This window comes from Myotis daubentonii, chromosome 5, assembly GCF_963259705.1.
Source record: "Myotis daubentonii chromosome 5, mMyoDau2.1, whole genome shotgun sequence".
Classification (NCBI taxonomy): Eukaryota; Metazoa; Chordata; class Mammalia; order Chiroptera; family Vespertilionidae; genus Myotis; species Myotis daubentonii.
The window spans coordinates 63,763,749-63,787,348 of NC_081844.1; the positions used below are offsets into that span (position 1 = coordinate 63,763,749).

The following is a 23,600-nucleotide window of genomic DNA, read 5'->3' on the forward strand; positions in this document are numbered from 1 at the left end:
TTTCATGGGATTGTCTTCGCTGCTGCTTTAATAGACATTCATGATCTTAAGCTTCCTTTGAACTCGCAGCAGGGCCATGCAAAGTCATTATTGTGAGCACTTCTGTGCTTTTTGTGTTCTGTGCAAAATTATTACTCCTATCCTTTAGAAAGGTGGCTATCTCCTGCTCTCAGACTTCCAAAAAACATTTTGGAAGTATTATTTGCTGGTAAGGGAAGTTCCTGAAGGGGAAAATCCCATGAATGTGAAAGACCATTTGGGGAGCGAATATCAGAAAGGTGCAAAGGCAGCGAATTGGTACTTGAAAGGTGTAGCGGACAATGGTTCTCAAAGTGTGGCCCCCTGGATAGCAGCATCAGAATCCCCCAGGTACCTCACTCCAGTGAAATGTTTATGCATACCCAACAGAGCCTATAATGATCATACCTACCAATTAATTTTTTGTTTGAATTAGCCTATCGTCCTTGATTTTAGAAAAAGAATAACGAAAGATGACTAATAAGTGATTCCTTGTGCATTTCAGAAACATCCCCCTTGCCATAGGTATATCCATGGCCATCGTCACCATCAGCTATGTGCTAATGAATGTGGCCTACTTCACCACCATTAGTGCTGAAGAGCTCTTGCTTTCAAATGCAGTGGCAGTGGTAAGTCCAAGTTGGGGAAATGCCAATTTGAATTTAGGTTGATGAGTTGATGCCATTTTATACTAGTTCCTTCCAGCAGAAAAGGGATTTGAAATTCAGTAATCTTTTCTTGACCTGAATGATAATGAGCATCTTAAAAAAATTAGAACACACCTTAGCATATTCCACTTAACTGATACAGCTAAAATCCTATACGATTTCTCTGTAGTGTTAATGTCATGGAAGACATTTCTCCATATACATGCTTGAAAACACATTTCCACATATACACAGTCTTCCAACATGCCTTTAAGGACAGGTAGGCAGAATTTAAAAGAATGCAGTTTGGGGTATGCAAATTGCAATTATTCTGTACTCTTTCCCATTTGTAAACTTTTCAAACATTTTTCCCAAAGTACCACTTCAAGAATTTCCAACTTGACCGTATATATTTGTTTTTTCTCTTACATCCTTTTGAATACTAGTCATGGGATATTATTCATTTTGGGGAATAATGAGTTATTCAAAGTTACACAGATATCATTTCTGTAGCACTTCTCAGAATAATAAAATGCTAACGTGCATTTTTAATTCCTTAAAAAGTAGATACTCATAATTTTACATTTTCCAAAATTTATGAGACTTCAGAACTGTCTTTGCTCCCAAAGGTCGTGTTATAGGACTGTTATTCTGTGACACATACTTTTATTTTGTATAAAACCGTAGGTAGTAAGAGAGCCTTCACTTATGACCTCATAACAATAAAGGGGGTAAAATAACTTCCAATCATTAGCTGTCAGTTCCTTTAAAAATAGTCACTATTACCTCATATCAGCAACATCCATGGGGAACAAATGATCTCATTTCACATGAACCTATGTATGCATTCACTGCAGTTAAAAAAGGCTTCAGCTACTGCTGTAAGTTCTAGCAGACACCCACATGTACAAGGCTTACTGCTGTCCGGCCAGTCATCTCATCTTATTGGACAGAGAGAGGGCAGCACTTATTCCTTGAGCGTAATGTGGTCCATTAATTACACAGCACCAGCTGCATCAAGGACAAATAAAGAATCCCGCCTCTTTTTTTTTTTTTTTTTTTTTTTTACAATACAGCCTTTATGTCATGGCATAAAGGGAAATTTCGGAAGTTTTGTTTATCTGTTGTCTTTTCTGTGGCTTGATTTCCTTGGACTTGTATTTGTAGTCTAGCCTTTTCATGGGAAACACAGAAGGAATTGCCAGATAATTGATTTGATAAACACAGATTCAACTGATGTGATTATTCTGGGCAAAAGATTTTCAGAACATCTCATAGATATGATATCAGTGATTAAATCATCAGTTATTTTCTGCCACACTTTTACGTCATGCGGTGGAATTGGTATATGACACAAGTGTCCATCATTCCTCTCAGTGTACATTTGTGCTTTATTATCCAAATGTGGCTTTCTGGGCTAAAGAGAAGTTATTGTGCAAAAGGATTTCTGTCTCCAAAAGCAGAAATTTTTCTGAAGAAGCTTTTTCCACTTACCAGAATGATAGAAGATTTTGGCCACAGTTTATAAAGATTCGGTAAATGGATCGTTGCCTTTTGAAAGTAAAGAATAGGTACTTGTTTAGACCTTTGCCCACATTTTTGCAACAAGCAATGCCATGGCACCTAATTTTGATTATTGTCTACGAAGTTAGCCTGACCCTAACCAAAGAGGAAGATTATAAAACATACGCCTATCACCAGGCTAATAGAGAGTCATAGAGCAAGTCTGGCATACATTGTTTCCTTTATTCCACTTTCTGGCAAAGCACTAGTTCATGTCCCTCTGTCTTTCACTAGACCTTTGCTGAGAGGCTCCTGGGAAATTTCTCATTAGCAGTTCCCATCTGCGTCGCCCTCACCTGCTTTGGCTCCATGAATGGGGGTGTATTTGCTGTCTCCAGGTGAGTGAGTTCAAGCATTTTCAGAAATGTATTTCTGTTTTTGAGATTGGATGTGATAAGGATGACTTTACAAAGAAACAGTGCCTCCTAACCTGTTGTTTTTAAAGGGACAGGCAGGATTGAAGTCTTTGTCCAAGTAGCAACAGCGTGTCTCCTTCTGCCCATTAGAGGGCACTGCGCCTCTACTCATAGCCGAGTCTGAAGCTGGGCCTGTGGCATTTTTTTTATAGTGTGTCTACAGAGTCTAACAACAGCATTTTATTTCTGGTGATAAAATCTGTTGTTTCTCTAAAGGTGACAAGAAAAAAGTAAAGTAAGAGATGCCAGAAATCACCACTTCACCCTATCTCTAGCCCTATTGCTTTCTTTGATGTAAAAGTACCTTTTGTTTTAATAGAAGATTAAAACCCAATCAGATAAATATGAATGTTAGATGTGTTGTCATCCTTAAAAATGAAATAGCCAGTTGTTTACCAGAAAAATGAGAGTATTCGGAAATAGCAGAGGAATCGCAATTCAGAACGTGCCAACTCTGGCAAAACCACAGGAGCGCCCTGAGAACAAAGGAGAGGGGCTTGCTTTTCCAGAGGAAGGGAAGTCGCTGGGCGTGGAGTTTTGATGGAAAGGCCGTTGGGTAGAGTGGGACTTCAGGGTTGCTCTAGCTTCTCTCCAGCTGGGTCACTGCTGGGCCAGGAGATAATGGCTTTGCTCCTGTTGGGGAGTGAAGAGGCTTCTTTCTGCTGAGGCCCTTTCAGGCCCTCCCAACTCTATTTTAAATGAGGTTTCCTTTATTCATGTTCACAGTGTGTATGTACGTGTGCATGCAGAGTGCGTGTGCATGTGCGTGTGCATGTGTGTGTGTGTGTTGTTTTGGTTGGATAGACAGCACACCTACAGTACTGGAACCTAGAACTAAATTCATTATCAGCTATTTACATGTAGGGAGAGCCATGCTGAGTCAGATGTGGCTATTGTTCCCAAAGAAGAATATAACAGTTGGCAGATTTTATAAAATTCCGAGACAGATTTCTCATGATGGTCTCTACCTTGTCTGAAAAGTGAAATCTAAGTGATCATCTAAGAAATGTCAAATCGTTTGGGATGAAAAAGATGCAAGTTTTGTCTTAGGGTTCTGGGATATTTCCCCCTCTGCTATGATCAATTATGCAGTCAACCCCACCCCTGTTTTTCTCCCACCAGGTTATTCTATGTTGCGTCTCGAGAGGGTCACCTTCCAGAAATCCTCTCCATGATTCATGTCCGCAAGCACACTCCTCTGCCAGCTGTTATTGTTTTGGTAATGCACATTTACAAGTGTCTCTCGATATAACCTCTAATAGCAGGTTAGCAAAGCGGATCGCACCCAGACATCAGAGTGCGTGACTTTCTCATTCATTGAGAAATGGGCTCTATGGAGATCTTGGCAGCGTGTGGGAGGCAGGGTGTTTTCTGCCGCTTCCCTTGCCTCAGTATTGCTGATGCATATTTGATGGTATGGGGCAAGAGCCACATCACTTTTTCTTCACCTTTGTAGAAAGTAGTGAGGTGGAAGGGAAATTAGTTTGGCTCCTACCATTGACAAAGGACCTGGTAGAAGAGGATGCAGAGTAATAAATCCCAATTCTAAGTGCAGAGAGTGGAGCTAAAAACTACAGTCCAAAATGACCCAGATGTCGCATAGGCCCCTTATAATGAAGCCACACAAAATTATAGAAAATGCAACGATGAAATTCTAGACAGTGCAGTGATTCAGTGATTAAAAGTGAGACCTTTGAGAGCAACCCTAGAGGGAAGAAATAAAAGCACCAACACTTAAATTTCAGTTGTAGGATTCTCTATGCTGAGAACAGTACCTGTGAAACATGGGATACAAAAGACTGCGTAAGGTGTAACGGTCCTCAAACACCCACTGGCAATGTTATGGTCCCTTTGTGCCTACCATTTTGTAACATTTTTCTCAAATGCAATCTGCTGCCAGAATTCATGGAACATTTCTTCTCCATGCATTTAATTCGTTTGAAAATGTTTCCTTGAAATTTCTTTGTAAAGTACACAGTACTCTGTGTGAGGAATCCGGAAGGCAGCGGTCACTCGTGGGAACAGAATGTATTATTCCGTGAAGAGGGCTTCGCTTTAAGCCTCTGCGATCAGTCATGCTGTCCTCGGCGGGCGCAGCAGAGACTCCCTGTGCTGATCTCTGCGCCGCATTCCTTTGTGCGGTCCTGAGGGTCACCCGTGGCAAACCCACGGGGAGAGGGAGCGTGGAGGAAGGAGAGGCCGACGTTTTGCATTCAGCGCCTGGCGGAGGCACTGAGAAGTGGCCCGTGTTTCATGTGTGCGTGGCCAAGAGCGACGCAGACCCCACTGGCAGAGCTTTCTGCAGACTCCCCAAGAGGGGACACTGTGGTGTTGATTATTATTTATTAGTCACCTCTGGGTCCTTACATTTTCAGTCACTGACTGTGACTTTGAAAATACAGTCTCTTCTGTCCAATGTAAAAGCAACTAAACACCAGACATCCATATAAAATTCCTTCTCAATAAGTGGCAGGGACGATGGCCCTCTCATTCTGTTTCTGGCATAGAAAGGGATTTTAAGAGCAGAATATGGAAAGGAGGTTAGGTTTCCATCAACACGGTCGTTTATCAGTATAAGTAATCTTTTGAAAAGGATAGTAAGAATGTCTAGGTATGTGATGCTTTGCTATCACCTGTGTTCCCTGTAACTCACCGAGTGTGGTTTTGTCCCCCTCCCCGCAGTATCCTCTGACGATGGTGATGCTCTTCTCTGGGGACCTCTACAGTCTTTTGAATTTCCTCAGTTTTGCCAGGTGGTTTTTTATTGGGCTGGCGGTTGCTGGGCTGATTTATCTTCGATACAAACGCCCAGATATGCATCGTCCTTTCAAGGTAACCTCAGCAATCTTGATGGGTTTACATAAATCTTTCTCCTAATACCTAGTCCTCCCTTTGTCATAGCTTGATGATGGGGAGCTTGGGCGGGCGGGGGCACCATCCTCTGCCATCAGGTGTTTAACTGTTGCAGGCAGTGCCTTCAGATTGGACTGATTTTCCCTTGGGAAATAGTTCATCACATTGTTTTATGTGCTGTGCTGAGCTCTTTAAAAGGAGGTGGCATTAATAGAGGATGTTTGTTACGCTGGTTTTTCATGACATGTCCAATGACCTGATAAATTCAAAGCATGGGATGCTCTGATCTACCTTAGTGCTAACATTTGTGCACAGCCAGATGAGAAAGAGCGATGCCGATATGTATGGACTTGTGTCACTCTTTAAAACTCTAAAGTGGATGCCGCTGTACAAAATAGGCATTTTCAGTATTTTTAAAGGTTATGACTTATTACATTGCCCTTTTTTTCTACATTATACACTCCAGAAGGAATAAAAATGTAAAATATGGAGGGAAAGCGAAGGTGTATGAACTTACCACTTAATCGAAAGCACAGTTCCCATAACTAAGCATTCCTTTGGGGGGGGGGGGGGTTGAAGAATACCCTCTCACCTGTCTCTTTCAGCCTCCAATGCTCAGAGATTGATTTGGCCTCACTGTTCATTTGCTTTGAAGAAATAACAGATCCGTTTGTCAGTTACATTGTCAGATTTGTTTCTAATTGTATTCATTGCCTAATCCTGGCAACATCTTCATTAGCGGTCGAATAGGAGTTGGCCTGTTTTGTTCCTGTCCTCTCTTACTATGACTCTCCAACAGAAAATCAATTTTCCCCGAAAGGATTTAAGATGTAACTAGCAGCCCATGGTCTTAGCTCCACATTAAAGTGGACTCTAATCATAATTATCAAAGAGCTGATCTTTTAATACCAAAAACAGAAATTATAGTAGTACTTAAATCAGGACTTCTATAATGAAACACACTTATTTATCCTTATAGTTTTTTCTATCCAAAGATTTTTTTTTAATTAAGGGAATATCTATAATAATAAAAGTGTAATATGCTGATTAGACCGGATAACCAAACAACCTTCCAGATGTCCTTCCGGATGACCTTCTGAACAAAGCCGGGGCTGAGAGGGCCGAGCCCCTTGCAAGAATTCTGTGCATTGGGCTGCTAGTGTTTAATATATTCTGTGTCCTTTAAAGAGACTTCGCTACTGCCCAGCCAGCATGGCTCAGTGGTTGAGCATCAACCTATGAGCCAGGAGGTCATGATTCTATTCCCGGTCAGAGCACATGCTTGGGTTGTGGGCTTGATCCCCAGTAGAGGCATGCAGGAAGCAACTGATCAATGATTCTCTCTCATCATTGATGTTTCTATCTCTCTCTCCCTCTCCCTTCCTCTCTGAAATCAATAAAAATGTCTTTAAAAAATAAAGATACTTTGCTACTAAGGTAAGATAGGATGGTGCCTGTCACCTGGTTGTGTATGTCACCCAATGTAATGACTGATGGGCTCACCTTGAACCACTGTCCATCTCTTACACTGTGTTAAAAGTGATTTTTTTTTTTTCTGTGCTGTGTTCCAGGTGCCGCTGTTTATCCCAGCTTTGTTTTCCTTCACGTGCTTCTTCATGGTTGCCCTCTCCCTCTATTCAGACCCCTTTAGTACGGGGATTGGCTTCATCCTCACACTGACTGGAGTCCCCGCATACTATCTCTTTATTATCTGGGACAAGAAGCCCAAGTGGTTTAGAAGACTGTCAGGTAAGTCTTTGAACCTTTTCACAGACCATGTTGTAGAAAACTCATCTATGTGTACACCCATGACACACATTTCTTAAAGTTCAAATTTATAAGTGGGACAGCTGCTAGTGTGAATGCATTATTGCATTTTCATTAGAACTGGAAGAAAGAAAAGTGGAAGGATGTTTAAGGTGCAGCCACTGATGGCTTTCAGGGCAGTATTCAGTTGGGATGCTTAGTCACGTCTTAGGACAATGGCTTTCATAGGAAGAATTTTATCAGCATTTCTGAAAACGGTCTCATTGCTCTTACGAAGCCTTTCCTAACCTGATTCCTTTTATTCTGGGTTGAATGCAGGTTAGTGATTCTATATCATAGCAGACTACTTGATGAGTGATATGAGATTTGGCAGGGAGTTAGGCAGAGACCTGCAAAGGTCTTAAATATCATGATTACAACTCCACCCTATTTAATAGACATGGTAAGTCACACATGCGTCACAAGACCAGCAAGAACAAGGAAGAGAAGAATAACAGCTCTCATTTACTGTGTGATTCTATGGATTAGCACATACATGACCTTATTTATTCTTTAAAACCCGTAGGCAGGAAAATTATTATTTCTATTTTATAGACTTTGAGTTATAGCATGGGAGAACTCACACCACTTCTTACACATCACATAGATATTAGGTAGAAGAGCTAGAACTCAAACTCAGGCAGTTTTATGCTTTAGAAAAATCACCCTGGAGGCAGGGAGGCTGGGTTAGAGGGAGTCGAGGCTGAAGACAGAGAATAGAGGTTAGTTGACTCAGTAATCCTGATGAGGACGGAGGAGGGTCTGAACTCAGGGTGTCAGCAGGGTCCAAGAGAAAGGAAAGCTATTAAAGAGGAAACGCCCACAGTGCTTGGTGACCAGGTAAGTTGAAGGAGAAAATAGTAGATCAGTAGGAGGAAGGGTGCTTAGGAAGGAACAGCCCCGGTGGGAAGCCCAGCCCTCTGTCCCAGACTCTGCCGAGGGAGCCCTTTTCCCCGCATCATCATCTCTCTTAATCCCCCACAAGATCCCGCGCGAGATGGTGTTACTCCTACAGCCGGGTGGGGAACTCGGGACTCAGGGAGTGGGGATTTTATTTTTGAGTGTTCAGAATTTAACCATTAAGCTAGGATTTGAACCCACATCTGCTGGATGGGGTTCCTGGGGGGACGAGAGAGAGGGGTCAAAAACACAACCCGAGAAGCAGATAGGTTCTTGCTGGTGAGTTTGGTGAGTTTAGAAAACAAGTTTTGTTCTCATTTGTTTTAATTTACTTATTTTACCATAATTAATTTTTTGAAGTTCAGCAAAAAGTTCAGAGAGATTTCTGGTAAAATTTGTTTATAAATATTGTCAGTGCTACTAAAAAATAAAATAAAATAACAATGTGGTATACGTATTGAATCTCGACTGTGCTACACGAACTCCTTCAGAAGGCAGTCATTTAAAATAGAGTTTTGCTACTATTCCTCTTTATTAGTTTTTAATTGGTATTTGGTGTCTTTAGACCTTTTATATACTATTTATACTGAAATTTGTTTTCTAGCCGGCAACACTATTCCCCAAAGAAGTGTTACTATGAAAATTAGGTTCTTTAAGGCTAACATAGGCACACTGATCGCCTTGCAGGGCATTTAATCTCTATTTCTTGTTAGATCACATTCATTTTCTGTAGAATGGTTTTAGTTATGTTTTTCCACTTGTAGGCAATGCGATTCTGAAAAAAAACAAGACTTGGTAAACAGTATTTACCATTAGGGTTGCTCTCCTCGTTACCAATGTTCAGGACAGATTAACGCTCATCACTATGAGATCTGTGTCTATCTCAGATCCTGGCCAGAGACAGTTAAAACCCTTGAGTGCCATAGAAAACCAAGAGAATGCAGGATGGAAGAGCTGGCAGCCGTAGGGTTGGACCACATCGAGAAGGGAGCACTGTGAAGGAGCAAATTCCTTGCTTGCTCCCACGTAGTAGGCATTGTGTTCCTCCTGTTTGTAGCCAGCCTACTGCAATACTTCTTTCCTTCGGCTAACATGTGCGTACTTCATACCACGTTTTTGCGAGTGCATGCCTATTGCTATGTTCCATGCTTGATCTTTCTTTGATGTGTTTTCCTGCTCATATAATTTTCAAGTTTGGGGTTATTTTTCTGTCTCTAATGATGTTTTGGTCATCTCCAAGGACTCCAAATTTAGTGTTAGCCACTTGTGAACATAGCAACAATGTAGCAGCCCCATAATGATTGTTTGGTTCCCAAAAATACCATTAAGCCTCACCAAGGAACATGACAACTCTGCCGTTTAAACTGCGATCATTGTCACCCTTTATCTCTACAGTTGCCTTGAAAGCCTTTCCTCAATTTTGTTTGATTTTCCTCTTAGGCAGCATTCTTGTAATAAAGTAAAGTAAAAATTCATAGTATTTATTGCTGCAATAGCCAGTATTTTCCTCGCCTTTGGCCAAAACAGAACACTCACACACAGACACACAAAACAGTGGAGTCCTGATCCAGAACGTCACCTCTCCCCCCAGCCACCTCCTTGTCAGAGACAAACTCCGTGTGAACTTGGAGGCCAGAGAGCCTGGGGCAGTTAGTTCAGTGATTACAGATCCGGTTGTCTTGGTGGCTAACATTCTTTAGCCTCTGTATTATCATTTCTCTTTACCCGAATACACACGAACCCATTAGCCCTGTGAAATGTCGGTAGATCAGAACACACCTCACTGAAGGTGCTTCCATAAAAAATGCGAGGCAACCGGACAGCTCTCAGAAAACGCTGAAAGGCTGCTCAGCCCAGACAGCCAGGGCATGTGACGAACCCAAGGATGGGAGAGGTTCAGAGATTTGATGAATTCCTCTGGCCACAGGATGCCAGTATTGAACCACATTCTGTTTGACAGATTCCCAGGGTGAAATGTAGAGGGGCTCTTCAGGGACTAGACACACAGGAAGCTTTCTCCTGCCATCTGTGACAGCGTGCTTAATTCTCCTGGCCCTTTATGTATTTATTTGTTTATAGAAACACCAGCTTCTCACCCAAGGAAAATGGGTCAGAATAGCCACTGATATATTTAGCCGATAACCGGGTGATATCCAGCCCTGGCAAAACCCAGCCAGGCTCCCAGCAGCCACTTTACTTGACAGTCTGGGTTTACGAGCCAGACCCCGTCACGGCCGAGAGTGAGTGGGGTCACTGGAAGTTGGTCCCTGTTGCTCAGGGCGAGAGAGGAGGACAGCTGCATTTAAACAAAGTATTTGATTGTAGGGACCCATACTGGGCAGCACCAGCAGAATGACTGTATCCATCTCCGTGATGGTGACTAGGCAATGCCCCAGTTCTAAAAGCATATGCTGCTTACAGTGTGCTGCGGTGACTTCATTTATGATTCCTCAGTGAAAGCTGCTTAGTGCATTGGACAGATGCTTCATGCAGACTGCAGTGCCACATGTGAGATTAGTTAAGCTTGCCCACATTCCTTGGGGGCCCAAACCATCTTCATTGTAGGATAAAATGAGACCATCCATGTGAAAAGGTTTTGAGGTCTTTAAAAAAAAAAAAAAGATATTATTCTAATCCCGACTTCCGGGGAAGATGGTTCTTGTGCTAGTATTTCACGACTTCTGGCTGAAGTTCCTGTGAGTGTACCAGGTGTGGTTGGGAAATCAGATTCTGCAAGGTCAGTTGTTTCAACTGGTTTCGGGAATACCTACTGAATATGAACGGTAAAACTGAAAATACACCTGCTGTTTGGTCTTGTATCTTGTAGTTACTGTAAACAGCAAATACAGACTCACTGGCTCTACTTTATTAAAAAAAAATAGTATCATGGTTGATTATCCACAAAGCCAAAGGACTTACATGAGCACAAGTGTAATTGAATGCCACACGCCTGGGCTTTCCTGCAAGCAGGAAGCTTCCTCAGAGGCTTACTTGTGTCTGTTGAGACCCCATCTAACAGCATAGCTGTAGATAACCTAGAAGAAAAAGTTGGTGTGGCTCAAATAGCTACTCAGAGCCCAAATCAGCCACTCCATCCAAACCTCCATAATGATGAAGATTATCCAAATCTTGAGCATAAAAAAGCCACAGGAAACATAGGACTGGTTGAATGTGGAAGAAGAGAAAGGAAGGTGTAAAGAACTAGAAGAGAGTGTTGGCCCCAGATATGCTATTGAAAAGAAGATCTAGACTGAACATTCAGGAAGGAGAATGTCACACTAGGAAAGCATCAGGGCCCCAGCACTGCTCTCCCTTTTTCTAGACCCAATGCAGTGTTGTGACCTGGGTAAGCAAGTTGGCTAAGAAAACAAAGGGCTGATGGTCCCAGAATAGAGAAACACACTTTGGAAGAAGCTTCTGTTTGGACATGGAGGAGCAGATTAAAAAGTCAGTTATTAAAAAAAGAAGAAAGGAAAATCTCAGTAGATAAATGCATGGACACACACACACACACACACACACACACACGGCAGTTGTGGAGATAGTTCAGCTAGCTACAGCAGACTTCTTCAGTGAGGAAAAAAGGGTTGATGAGGATGTCAATTTAACCCCACTGTTTTTTGCATTTGACCACTGCAGACAACTACAACCCTTGTTTCACCTTATCAGATGACTCGAGCTCCTTCTCTGCCTATAAAGCCACCTCTTCCTGCTTTTGATTGACACTTTTCTTCTATTTGTTTTTCTAGGATAATCTTACCATTTCCCTTTCCTGTAAGCATGGAGTTTTATTGCTCTTGAGTGTTCCCCTGTGCTTCATGTACATCTCAATGTAGAATGGACTGTGACAAAATATAATTTATTTGCGAAACATTTACATAGAGTTTACCATTTGCCAGAACTGTGCTGGGCCCTGTATCATAAATACTGCTTGGAAGGGACTATTACAAGTGACAAGTCATAAAAGAGGAGAAATGCTATATGTCTAGATGAGAGATGATCTGGGTCTGAAGCCACCAAAATGACATGGTAGGCTTGAGAGGCCACAGGGCCGTGGTCAGCAAACTGCGGCTCGCGAGCCACATGCAGCTCTTTGGCCCCTTGAGGGTGGCTCTTCTTAAGCCTTAGGAGTACCCTAATTAACTTAATAATAATGTACCTACCTATATAGTTTAAGTTTTAAAAATTTGGCTCTCAAAAGAAATTTCAATCGTTGTACTGTTGATATTTGGCTCTGTTGACTAATGAGTTTGCCGACCACTGCTCCAGGACCAGTAGTAGTTTAAAGAGGTTCTGTAGAGGTTGATTACAAAGATAAGAAGTGACCAAGAAGTAATGTCCTGGGAAACCAGTCACAGAGTTCAAGGACTACGAAGATAAAATGACCTTAGAAATGATCTAGCCTAGTGGTTTCTACACTCTAGTGACTAGTCTATCTGAATCACACATTTCTAGGCTCCACCTTCAGTTTCCAATGCAGTGGTTCTAGGGTGGGGGTTGTAAAGATGCTTTTTGAATATCATAGCTGGTCTGCAGAATACACTCTGAGAACCACAGACCGAGTCCAAGTCCCTCATTCTTCTTTGTTAAATTAATTTATTTTTTTTGAGATACTAGAGACCCAGTTCATGAATTCGTGCACGCGTGGGGGCCAGCTGGGGGAAGGGGCCCCAGGCGGTTGGCAGGCTGGCCCCACCCCCTGGTCGAACTCCAGTCGAACTCCCGGTCAAGGGGACAATTTACTTATTACTCTTTTATTATTGGCATATAACATTGTGTATGTTAAAAGTGTAAAATATGTTGGTTTGATAATTTATATACTGCAATATGATTACTACAATAGCGTTAGCTAACAATAGCTTTATTATGTCATGTATTTTTCATTTCTTTTGTGTGTGTGTTGAGAATAGTTAAGATTTAGTGTCTGAGCAACTTTTATAATATGGTACATTGACAATAATCACTATGGCATGCATTACATAGAACTTATTTATTTACTAGTTTTAAGTCTGCATCCTTAACATCTCCCCAGTTCCCCTACTCCCTATCCCCTGATCATCAACATTCTACTCTGTCTTTACATGTTCAGTTTGTTTAGATTCCACACACAAGTTATTTCATACAGTATTTGTCTTTGCCTGCTTTATCTCACTTAGCATGATGTCTTTATTTTTTTTTTAAATATATATTTTTATTGATTTCAGAAAGGAAGGGAGGAGAGAGATAGAAACATCAATAATGATAGAGAATCATTGATTGGCTGCCTCCTGCACACCCCCCAACTGGGATCCGAGCCCGCAACCCAGGCATATGCCCTTGACCGGAATCGAACCCATGACCCTTCAGTCCTCAGGCAAAGGCTCTATCCACTGAGCCAAGCTGGCTAGGGCAGCATGATGTCTTTAATGTCCACTCATGTTTTTGCAAATGGCAGGATTTCCTTCTCTCTCATGGTTAAATAATATTTCACTGTTTGTATGTGTGTCACATCTTCACTCATTTGTTGATGGACACTTGTGCTGTTTCCAAATCTTACATATTGTGAATAATGCTTCAATGAACATGAGTGGGCAGATATCCCTCCGAGATACTGATTTCAGTTCCTTTGGATACATACTCAGGAATAGGATTGCTGGGTCATATGGAAGTGCTATTTTTAATTTTTTGAGGAACACACATACTGTTTTTATATGGCTGTTCCAATTTACATTCTCACCAACAATGTATAAGGGTTCCCTTTTCTTCTTATCCTTGCCAACATTTGATATCTCTTGGCCTTTTAAAAATATTTTTTGGAAGAATATGAATTTCTTTTTTATTGTCTCTCTTATGTAAGGGTTTGGTTTGAATGTTCTAGGCCAGCAGGCCTCTGTGCTCCATTTAACCATCAGGAACCCTGGTCTCTTCATCCCCTGGGGCAGTGCCACTTAAAGTATGGACTGCAAACAAGTCTAGCACATGAACTGCTTGGTAACAGTACTATGAATTGAGTCATAACATCGTAATATACGTAAGGTAACATCTCATTGTGGTTTTGTTTTGCATTTTTTTTTTTTTTTGACGATTAGTGATGTTGAACAACTTTGTGTATGTCTGTTGGCCATTTGTATATCTTCTTTGGAAAAAGGTCTATTCAGGACTTTTGCCCACTTTTTAAATTGGATTATTTCTTTTTCTGCTATTGATTTATCTGAGTTCGTCATATATTTTGGAAGTATGCTTTGCTAATATTTTCTTCCATTCTGTAACTTGTCTTTTCAACTTATTGTTTCCTTTGCTCGGCAGAGGCTTTCAGTTTAATGTAGTCATAATTGTTTTACTTTTTGTTGCCTGTGCTTTGGTGACTTAATCAAGAAATCATTGCCTAGATCAGTGATCAGCAAACTGGCCCCTTGAGTGTGGCTCTTCCACAAAATACCATGTGTGGGTGCACACGTACAGTGCAATTGAAACTTTGTGGCCCATGCCACGGGGCCAAAGAGCCGCAGTTTGCCAACCACTGGCATAGATCAATGTCAAGGACCTTTCTCCCTGTGTTTTCTTCTAGAAGTTTTGTGGCTTCAAGTCTTACATTAAAACTTTTGGTTCATTTCAAGTTAATTTTTGAGTGATATAAGGCAAGGATTGTTTCATTTTTTTCTTGCATGTGGATATCCAGCTTTATGTTCTTTCCCTATTGTGTGTTCTTGGTACCCTTCTCAAAAATAAGCTAATTATATAGGGAGGTTTGTGTATCCATTCTCTATTTTGTTCTACTAAGTTATGTGTCTATTTTTATACCAGGACCATTCTATTTTGATTACTATAGCTTTGCATTATAGCTTGAAATTAGGTATCATGATGCCTCCAGGTTTGTTCTCAGTATAGCTTTAGTTATTTGGGGTCTTTTGTGGTTTCAAACAAATTTTATGACAATTTTTCTACTTATATTAGAAATGCCATTGGAATTTTGATCAGGATTGCACTGAATCTTTAGATCATGTTGGGTCTAATGGACATTTTCTCAATATTAATTCTTTCAATCCTGGAACACAAAATATTTTTCTATTTCTTTGCGTCTTCTTTTATCTCTTTTATCAGTGTCTTATAGTTTTCATCTCCTTGATTAAGTTTCTTCCAAGTATTTTATTGTTTTCAATGCTATTGTAAATAGGATCACTTTCTTAATTTCTCTTTTAGATAATTTGTTGTTAGTGTTCAAACATGCTACTGATTCCTGTATGTTGATTTATACCCTGCAATTTTACAGAATTCATTCATTACTTCTGACAATTTTTAGTGGCTTCTTTAGGATTTTCTATATATAAGATGTCATCTGTGAACAGAGATAATTTTACTTCTTCCTCTCTGATACGGATATCTTGTACTTCTTTTTCTACTTAATTGCTAATTGCTCTGGCTAGGATAACAGTACTATGATGAGCCATCCTTACATTTCTGAGACAAATCCCACTTGATCATGGTGAATGAGCCTTTAACATGTTGTTGAATCTGGTTTTCTAATATTTCGCTGATAATGTTTTCAGCCATATTAATCAAAAAAGTCTTGGTGTTCATTCTTCATGTTTGGTAGAATTCACCAGTGAAAGCTCTGTTCCTGAGCTTTTCTGTATTGGGAAAAATTGATGGGTTTGAGCCTTGAACTGCCTGGGGAGTGGGGCCAGGGTAGTGACAGTGCCCCTAGCAATAATGGATTAGAGCCAGTGCCTGGGACCCAGCGGGCAGGGCTTGGGGAAACAAGAGCTATTTCAACAATGACAGTTCAGAGTCTTGACCAGGATGGAGGGAGCGGAGGGTGAGGGAGCACCAACACAGCCCTAAATAATGGCAGGCAACGTGTTACTTGGGACCCCGGGGGCTGGACTCAGCAGGGGAAGCTGCCTCAGTAATGCTGGGAAAATGCCTGACCTGGGCCCCGTTGGGCAAAGAGAAGTGGCAGCTCAGGTCTTGTGTATGGTAAGATGCTGTGGCACCCAGTCCCTGAGAATGGGGCACAGCAACCAGGGAACCTGAGGCCATCTCACTTCAGCAACAGCTGCAGCATCTGAGAATAGATACAGAGGTGGGGGTGCTCCAGGATGCTCCATCAGGGGATCAGCATGTTCAAGACTGTGGGAGACCTCTCTAGCAAAAGTTGCAAATGTCCACACTGGTGAGGTTTGCTGGGGTTCTCCGGCTCTCTTTCTCTGGGAACTTTCTTAGATCTCTGGCTGGGGAATGCCGTGATGTAGGCAAAATACTTTTCTTACTTAACTATGTGGCCATCCTTGATTTCTGAGCTCTGCCAGGTTTTTGCTGCATTTTTGTTGTTGTCTAGACTCTAGAGCTTTTCCTGAGCTATTTTCTTCCATTTGTAGCTATTTATTGTCCTTGTTTTCTTAAGGCGGTGATGAGCATTGGGACCTTCTAGCCTTTTAGCTTGCTGATGTCACTCCCAAGTCCCTCATTCCTATAGATGAGGCAAATGAGGTCCTGGGAGGTGGAATGTTTTGCTCAATAATACACTACAAGTTTGAGACTGGAAATTTTATTCTGATTCTTCTCTTGATTTTGCTGAGGAATTGATTGTAATCTCATAGGTACAAAAACAAAGCAATTTAAAACTGAATATGAAATGTGTTTTTGAACAGTTATTTACATCTTGATCCTATTGTCTCAGGATATTTTCAGCCTCCCGATTCATAAATAAAAGTCCTTATTTTAATAGAAAGTATTAACATATTCTTCTGAGACGTCATCATGGGAAGTTATAGAAGTGACATACATTAATTGAGCATGATAGGATTCTAATGAAGTAAATGATTCTTGTAAGTGCTCTATGAAATAGTTGTGTGTTTTCAGTATTCAACCCAAAATAATTCACATTTTGCTGTTTTTTTTATGTATTTCTGATTTCTGTACATTTTTAATTTTTCTTCATTATTTCTTTATAGGCAGAATAACCAGAACATTACAAATAATACTGGAAGTTGTACCAGAAGAAGATTGTCATAAATTATAAATTAATGCATTTGAAATCTTGGCAATCTATCCTTGGCTTTGTTTCTGCCCAAAGGGCTGAAACAAAGTATGGACATTCACTTCATTTTATGAAAATCCAGAGGACTGCGGCTTTGGTGATGGAATAAAGGAGTCAGTCATTTTTATTCAGATCTTTTAATGTATTCAAACTGGTTTCTAAGAAATTTAGTTATAACTCCATGTAATTGTAGAAAGCTGATATGCAGCTCTACCATGAGTTCACGTGATTCTTGTGTCCCTGATACATACCTGTTGAGGTGAGGGGAAAAGACTACGGGATGGATAATTACCTCAGTGGTCTTTCTCTGTAACATATCATGGCTAAGAAACTTCAAATTGAAGACTGAGGTGTTTTCTGTATATATAGGTTTTGTAAAAACATTTTTTACCTACTATAGAAGGCCATACTGTGAAAAGTGTTTTCTATTCTTCTAGAGAAAGAACAAAAAAAGTGTACGTCAACACTATGGACAGAGGAAAGAAAGAAATTTTTGTTACATGGGCATTGCATTGCTTCCCCTTTGGTGCCAACTTAGATGTCACTCATCTTTTAAGGGTTAATACTAATAGCATTGTGAACAAAGGACAGAGGGGGTATGCCTAACTTTAATAAATACATTAAAGAAGGGCTTCTAGGAGCTATTGTTTACAAATTCAGGAATTATGTTTGTGTAAAAATCATTGAGAACTTAATATGTTGGGATATATTTTTTTCACTCCTCATCAAGAAGCTTTGTGGTTGTCTGACATTTTGTTTTCATGGCAGCCCATTTGATCAGGAAAGGATGTAAGTAGCATCCTTCTTACAGCAAAGCAATAGTCAATTTGGTATTAAATCCTTTTAAGCACCATTACCTGTTTCAGGTAATTTACCCTTGATAAATATATCTAAATATGTGCATTTTCAAAACTTCAAATTAAAATATCAATGTTAAAACAGAAATCACCAAGAAAGAAAATGCCCAAAATGTTATACTTAACCCTATAATCATATCTATGTGCAATGATAGCAATTCTGGATAATATTTTAGTTTATAGTTATTTTTACATGGTGATGAATTTTGACAGGTTGTACATTTCCTAATTGTATTTTATATTGTTAAAATATCTCTTCAGATAAAACTGTGCAGATCAATTAGGAAATGACATATATTTACATAAAAATTGAGGAAGAAATGCCACTGCTAAATAAGATTCACAACCGATGTTTCTAAAAATTTTCCACTTCTATATCTAGGTTTTGTCAATAATTTGTTCACCTTAATTATCATTTAATCTGCAAAAGAGATAACTGGTAACAGACTCACTAAAAGAAATAGAAATTGTGCATGCATGTGTATATCCAGACAGGTGTTATTATGCTAGGTTCAGAAGCTATTGAGCAATTTTCTAATGAGAGTAATATCCTGATGACATTTGTTAACTGTTATTTACACACATCTAAGGTTGAGTAGTTCATCATAGCCAGAGTTATGTTTCATCCTTTAATTTTTTGTCCATTTGAAAATAAGAATTTTTGAAAAGAATTACACTGGTTAAAATCATTCAGAGAAGATGTAGAGTCCACAGACAATTGACAAAGTAGTAATGATATTTCATAATTTGAGACAATTCCAATTCACAAATTTCAATTTTTTCCTCTTGATAACATGTAAAATATATCCAAGATTGACATTTCTTAAACAGACCTACTGTTTGGGTCTCTAAGTGCATTCATAGGGTTTTCAAAGTTGATGTGTAGTCTCTACTTCCTATATCCATTTAGCCATCTCTCTTCCCACTATATTGTTGCTGGAGGTATTGCGATCTAGGCCCATATAATCTAAACCAGAAAACTCTTCTTGGATTTTTATGTAATGAGAAAAAAGGCAGAGTCTCATGGAGAGAGGTTTGTGCGGTTCTTGATTATTCCTGAGGTTAATGTTCTTATAGCAACAGATAGGTCTCTGCATTTTATTTATTTGTTTATTTTGGGTTCTAATTTCTCTTTAAATATACTACTGAACTGGCTAAATAGAATACATATTCATTATTCTTTCATCATATCAAAATGAGTTTTCCTTACTAAATTTCTAATACCATTTTAACCAGACAGAAAGTCAGTCAGTAATTTTTAAAGAAAATAATGGAGATTATTAAACTTTAACTTATTTTTAGGCTAATCATGACAAAACATGTTTTCTGTGGTTGGGGAGTCAATATTCATAATTGTTATTCACAATTGTATCATATCCTAGGAAAGGTGGCTGACTCCAGACTACACATAAATGTTAGGTGTGTGCACGCACACGTGCTATGTGCTTGTACAGTATCTCCCCCCAGCCCCGCTGGCACAAAACTAGGACAATTATTAGGATATGGTAGAAATGCATGACAGTTTATCTAACACTAAAACAACTACATTGAAAAAAATTTCCAGATTGTCTTATGTGTCTGGTAAAATTATTTCCCCAATTGCCATCCTATATAAGAAAAGCCTAATATGCTAAGTATCCTGTCATCCGGTTGTCCATACAACCAATCAAAGCGTAATATGCTAATGATATGCTAAGGCCACTCAATTGCTCACTATGATGTGCACTGATCACCAGGGGTCAGGCACTAAAACCAGTAGGTTAGCTTGCTGCTGGCGTCCAGCGGATTGGAACTGAATGAGACTGGCCAGACATGCCCTGGAGCCCTCCTCCAGTCCCTCCTGGCTGGCCAACCTCCTGCGTCCCTCCTGGCCCAATTGGTGGGGTCCCTCGGCCTGTACCCTCTTGCAATCTGGGACCCCTCAGGAGATGTCAGAGAGCCAGTTTTGGCCCAATCCTGCAGACCAGGCCGAGGGACCCCACTGGTAAACGAATTCATGCATCAGGCCTCTAGTTTAAAATATCAACAGATGGTTAGCATTCCATTGTATCACTCAATGGAATTCTCCATGCACTGTAATCAGTCTTCAGGAAAATCAATATTTTATCTCTATTAGCAGACAAATGTAATGATAACTAAGAAAAGGAGCATCTTTGACCTATAGTTGATTTCTTATTGAGGTATATGTTATGAAATTATTGGAGGTAACAATGTTTTGGTGTAATTTATTATGCAGTGCAATGAGAGAAATATTAAAAATTCAGTGCCTGCTGCACATAGGTGGACATCCTGAGAAGCTAACGAAACTTAAGCTTCAGTGCCGCTCACTTGCACATGCCCCTTCCAATTTTGCATGTACCTAATTTTGCATTAGGAATTATGTATTAATTTTCTTGAAGAAAATCAGCAAAACAGTATATACTTCTGGCCCTACAAAATCAAATACCCCTTTGATTAAGGTAAAAAACTTCCACTGCTTTTCCTGTTAGAAATAAAATGGGGTATTTCTAAGATATACTTTTAAATAAGGTTGTGAATTAGTTAAAGTATCTACTAGTATATATAAATGGCTTTCTCATAATACACATTATATGATATATAAGGAGAGAGTTTCACCTTTCACATATTTGTCAGTTCTAAATGATAGTAAATAGGATTTTAATTGTAGCTCTTTTTTTTTTTAGGTTGGCTGAAAATATAGAGAGATTTGGAATTTGCAGATGAGTCAAGAAATTTAATGTTACTTAAATATAATTTTGCTTCATTTTACCCTATATGATGGGCTATATGTCGGTGCTGATAATGTCTACAGGGTTACATTTGACTTTCCTAACCAAAGTCAGGAAGTAAGCACATCATTGAGTAACTAGCAACAAGCTCATCGTGGATATAAATTAGAGTAGATAATGAGTCATTTTGACAGCTTCTGTTTACATTATTTATATATAGATAATAGGATTATTACCTATAATGTTTTTAGGATAATTTTCTTATAAACGGCATTTTTAATCTTCTCCATCGTATATCATACCTAGAAGTGTAACCTCTAGGTATGCACTTAAAAAGATATTTTAACAGTTATATTTAAGAAATAATCCTTTCTTCTTTCTATTGCATTTTTCAAATTAGTTGGTATAAAAAATAAATGCTCAGGCTAGTTTTAGATTTGACATAAATTCACAAAGGCATAAGTCATGGTCTCACATGAACTTCACCAGTTTTCCATGTTGTGAGATATTGTTTATAACCTCCAGGGGTATTAACTTGATCTCTTTGAACTATTTCTGTTTTCTTGGAATGAATCAATGACTCATTTTGTATTATTTTTGGCATGATATCCTCAAGATAGGAGTAAGTCTTATTTGAATCTATACAATTACTGATATTCTTAGATTTACTTACAGCCACTTAGGTTTACTTCCTTGGTAGTCCCCTCCCCCCCTCTTCTGTTTCCATTGACTTGAAAACATCACTGGTGGATGGTTACAGTCTGCAAATAGTTATCTGTTACATGTGTATTTAGGCTATAGATCGAGGGTGCATTTATAATATCAATAGTCACCTTAGTATTTTTATAGATAACAATCCACTCAAGAGACTGGAGCATTAGGCATCTATCTGAATGCCATACCACTGGTTTGAAAGTGAACATCCTTTTCCCCCTCAACATATACACTACTGGTATTTTTTAAAGAATGACTTTCAAGTGAATTAATTTATTGGTTAGAGGATTTGCTTGTTGAATCCATATTACCTCTTGCTGAAGTCTCTAAAGGCCAGGCTGAAAGCTAGAGGAAAAATAAAGATGAATGCACAGTTATCTCTTTGCAGCAGTGACTGTATTTTGAGCACCTTGTGTGAGAGGGTATTTTGCACTGCATCTTGTGGGAAAACATCAGGCCTTTGGCTATTACAGCTGTAACGGTCGGTTTGTGAGTGCTCTGACTTAAAGGAGGACTGTGATGTTAGACCTCAATTATTCCTGCTAATGCTTCCATGCATGCTCAGAAGCACATTCATCTCACACTGGGAAGCAATACAGTGTGGTTCTAGGTTCAAACTGTCTGATTTAAAAGTATTTCTGAGTTCTTTTGTCCCTAGCATTTCTCCTTTGTTCCAAATTTCCTTTTATTGAATAATCTCTCTATATATATAAAAGCCTAAGCAACCAGAGAACCGGACAACCGGCTGGTAGCTATGATGCGCACTGACCACCAGGGGACAGATGGCCAAGCCAGGAGCTGCCTTCTGGTGGTCAGTGCGCTCCCACAGTGGGAGCACTGCTCAGCCGACAAACGGGCACCAGGTGCCTGGCTTACGGGCTGGTGAATGCAGCTGCAGCAGCACAAGCCTCTCCCATGGACACTCCCCCTGCGTGCCTGAGAAGGGGCGGCAGGCACAGTGGGGCCAGATGAGCAGGAGCAGCGCAGCGCCACCTGGGCTCGGGCTCCTCCCCGGCCACCAGCCGCTTCCCACACGACTTCATGCTGTGCGGGATCTAAGCAGACAGCAGGCTAGAGCCTGAGGAGCTGGTGGGTAAGGCCGGGCTCCGGTGGCATGGAGGTCCATTGACCCCCACAAGCCAGGCCGAGGGACCCCACCAGTGTTCAGATTTGTGCATTGGGCCTCTAGTGTAATATAAAACTATTATATTTAAGTAGAAAAATAGTTTGGAGAAATAAAAGATAGTTTCAAATGAATGTGTGCTTATAACAGAATAGAACTGACCTACATTAAACTACTGTGTATATTCATAATTTTAGACACTACCACATAGCACTTTTTAAATGCTCTGGAAATAAAGAACAATATATATGTAGCTGCGGTTATCACACAAACAACAAGGATCCTCCAAAAATTTTAAGTAATCTGGCATTATTTTGATTCTTTCCTTGGAGAAATTTTTTACCTAATAGTTTTCCCTGGTGAATGTTATTTCTACTGGTATAAATCTGGAACTAAACTATTAATGCTTACATCTTGAAAACTGGGATCTTTTTACATTATCCATGTTCGGAGAATGGCATATCCCTTAACTCTTTTAGGCTACTTAGGGCCCAATGCCCATGTTCAAAATAGCCAATGGTACCTGCCAACTCTTTTGAGAATTTGCAAACGTAAGCATCAGATGTGCTAAGAGTTCATTGCTTCGTACCATGAGACAGGGTGTCTCCACTCTGCGCCATGGGTGAACAAACATCTAGTTGTGCTTTAGTGATCACATGCTGGCAACCTGTGAATGTCTAATAAGCACAAGTCAGAGAAAGGCAAGCCACGTATCTGCCTGGACTGAATACTTGGGGAACTTAATTCGTCCTACTTTTCTGACCAAGATTTTACTCAAGATTTTGTAGAGCTTGGTTTTTGCTTACCAGAGAGTGGATTAGATGGTAGTGATGCACTGGTAGAGATGGTTTTTAGTTACTGACTCAGAATTCATCTCATGATGAATCATTAATATCTTTTTATTATAACTTTATCTGTATTTACTTTATAAAAATGGGTTCAGTGAGTTTTGTGT

General features: G+C 39.9%; 1 protein-coding gene across 5 annotated transcripts in view; it reads left to right on the top strand.

Annotated features, from left to right (window-relative positions):
* SLC7A11 (solute carrier family 7 member 11) overlaps positions 1-23,600 on the top strand; it is a 239,333-nt gene that overhangs the window by 60,072 nt on the left and 155,661 nt on the right. For 2 of the 5 annotated variants that reach the window (XM_059698019.1, XM_059698020.1), the window contains exons 7-11: positions 524-647; positions 2,463-2,566; positions 3,767-3,863; positions 5,327-5,476; positions 7,069-7,246. In XM_059698019.1, coding sequence (XP_059554002.1) covers positions 524-647; positions 2,463-2,566; positions 3,767-3,863; positions 5,327-5,476; positions 7,069-7,246 — 653 coding nt within the window. Of the gene's footprint in view, positions 1-523; positions 648-2,462; positions 2,567-3,766; positions 3,864-5,326; positions 5,477-7,068; positions 7,247-16,232; positions 16,356-16,862; positions 17,011-17,136; positions 17,700-23,600 lie in introns of those variants that run through there. The other 3 variants (XM_059698018.1, XM_059698023.1, XM_059698022.1) reach the window with 3 other exon arrangements.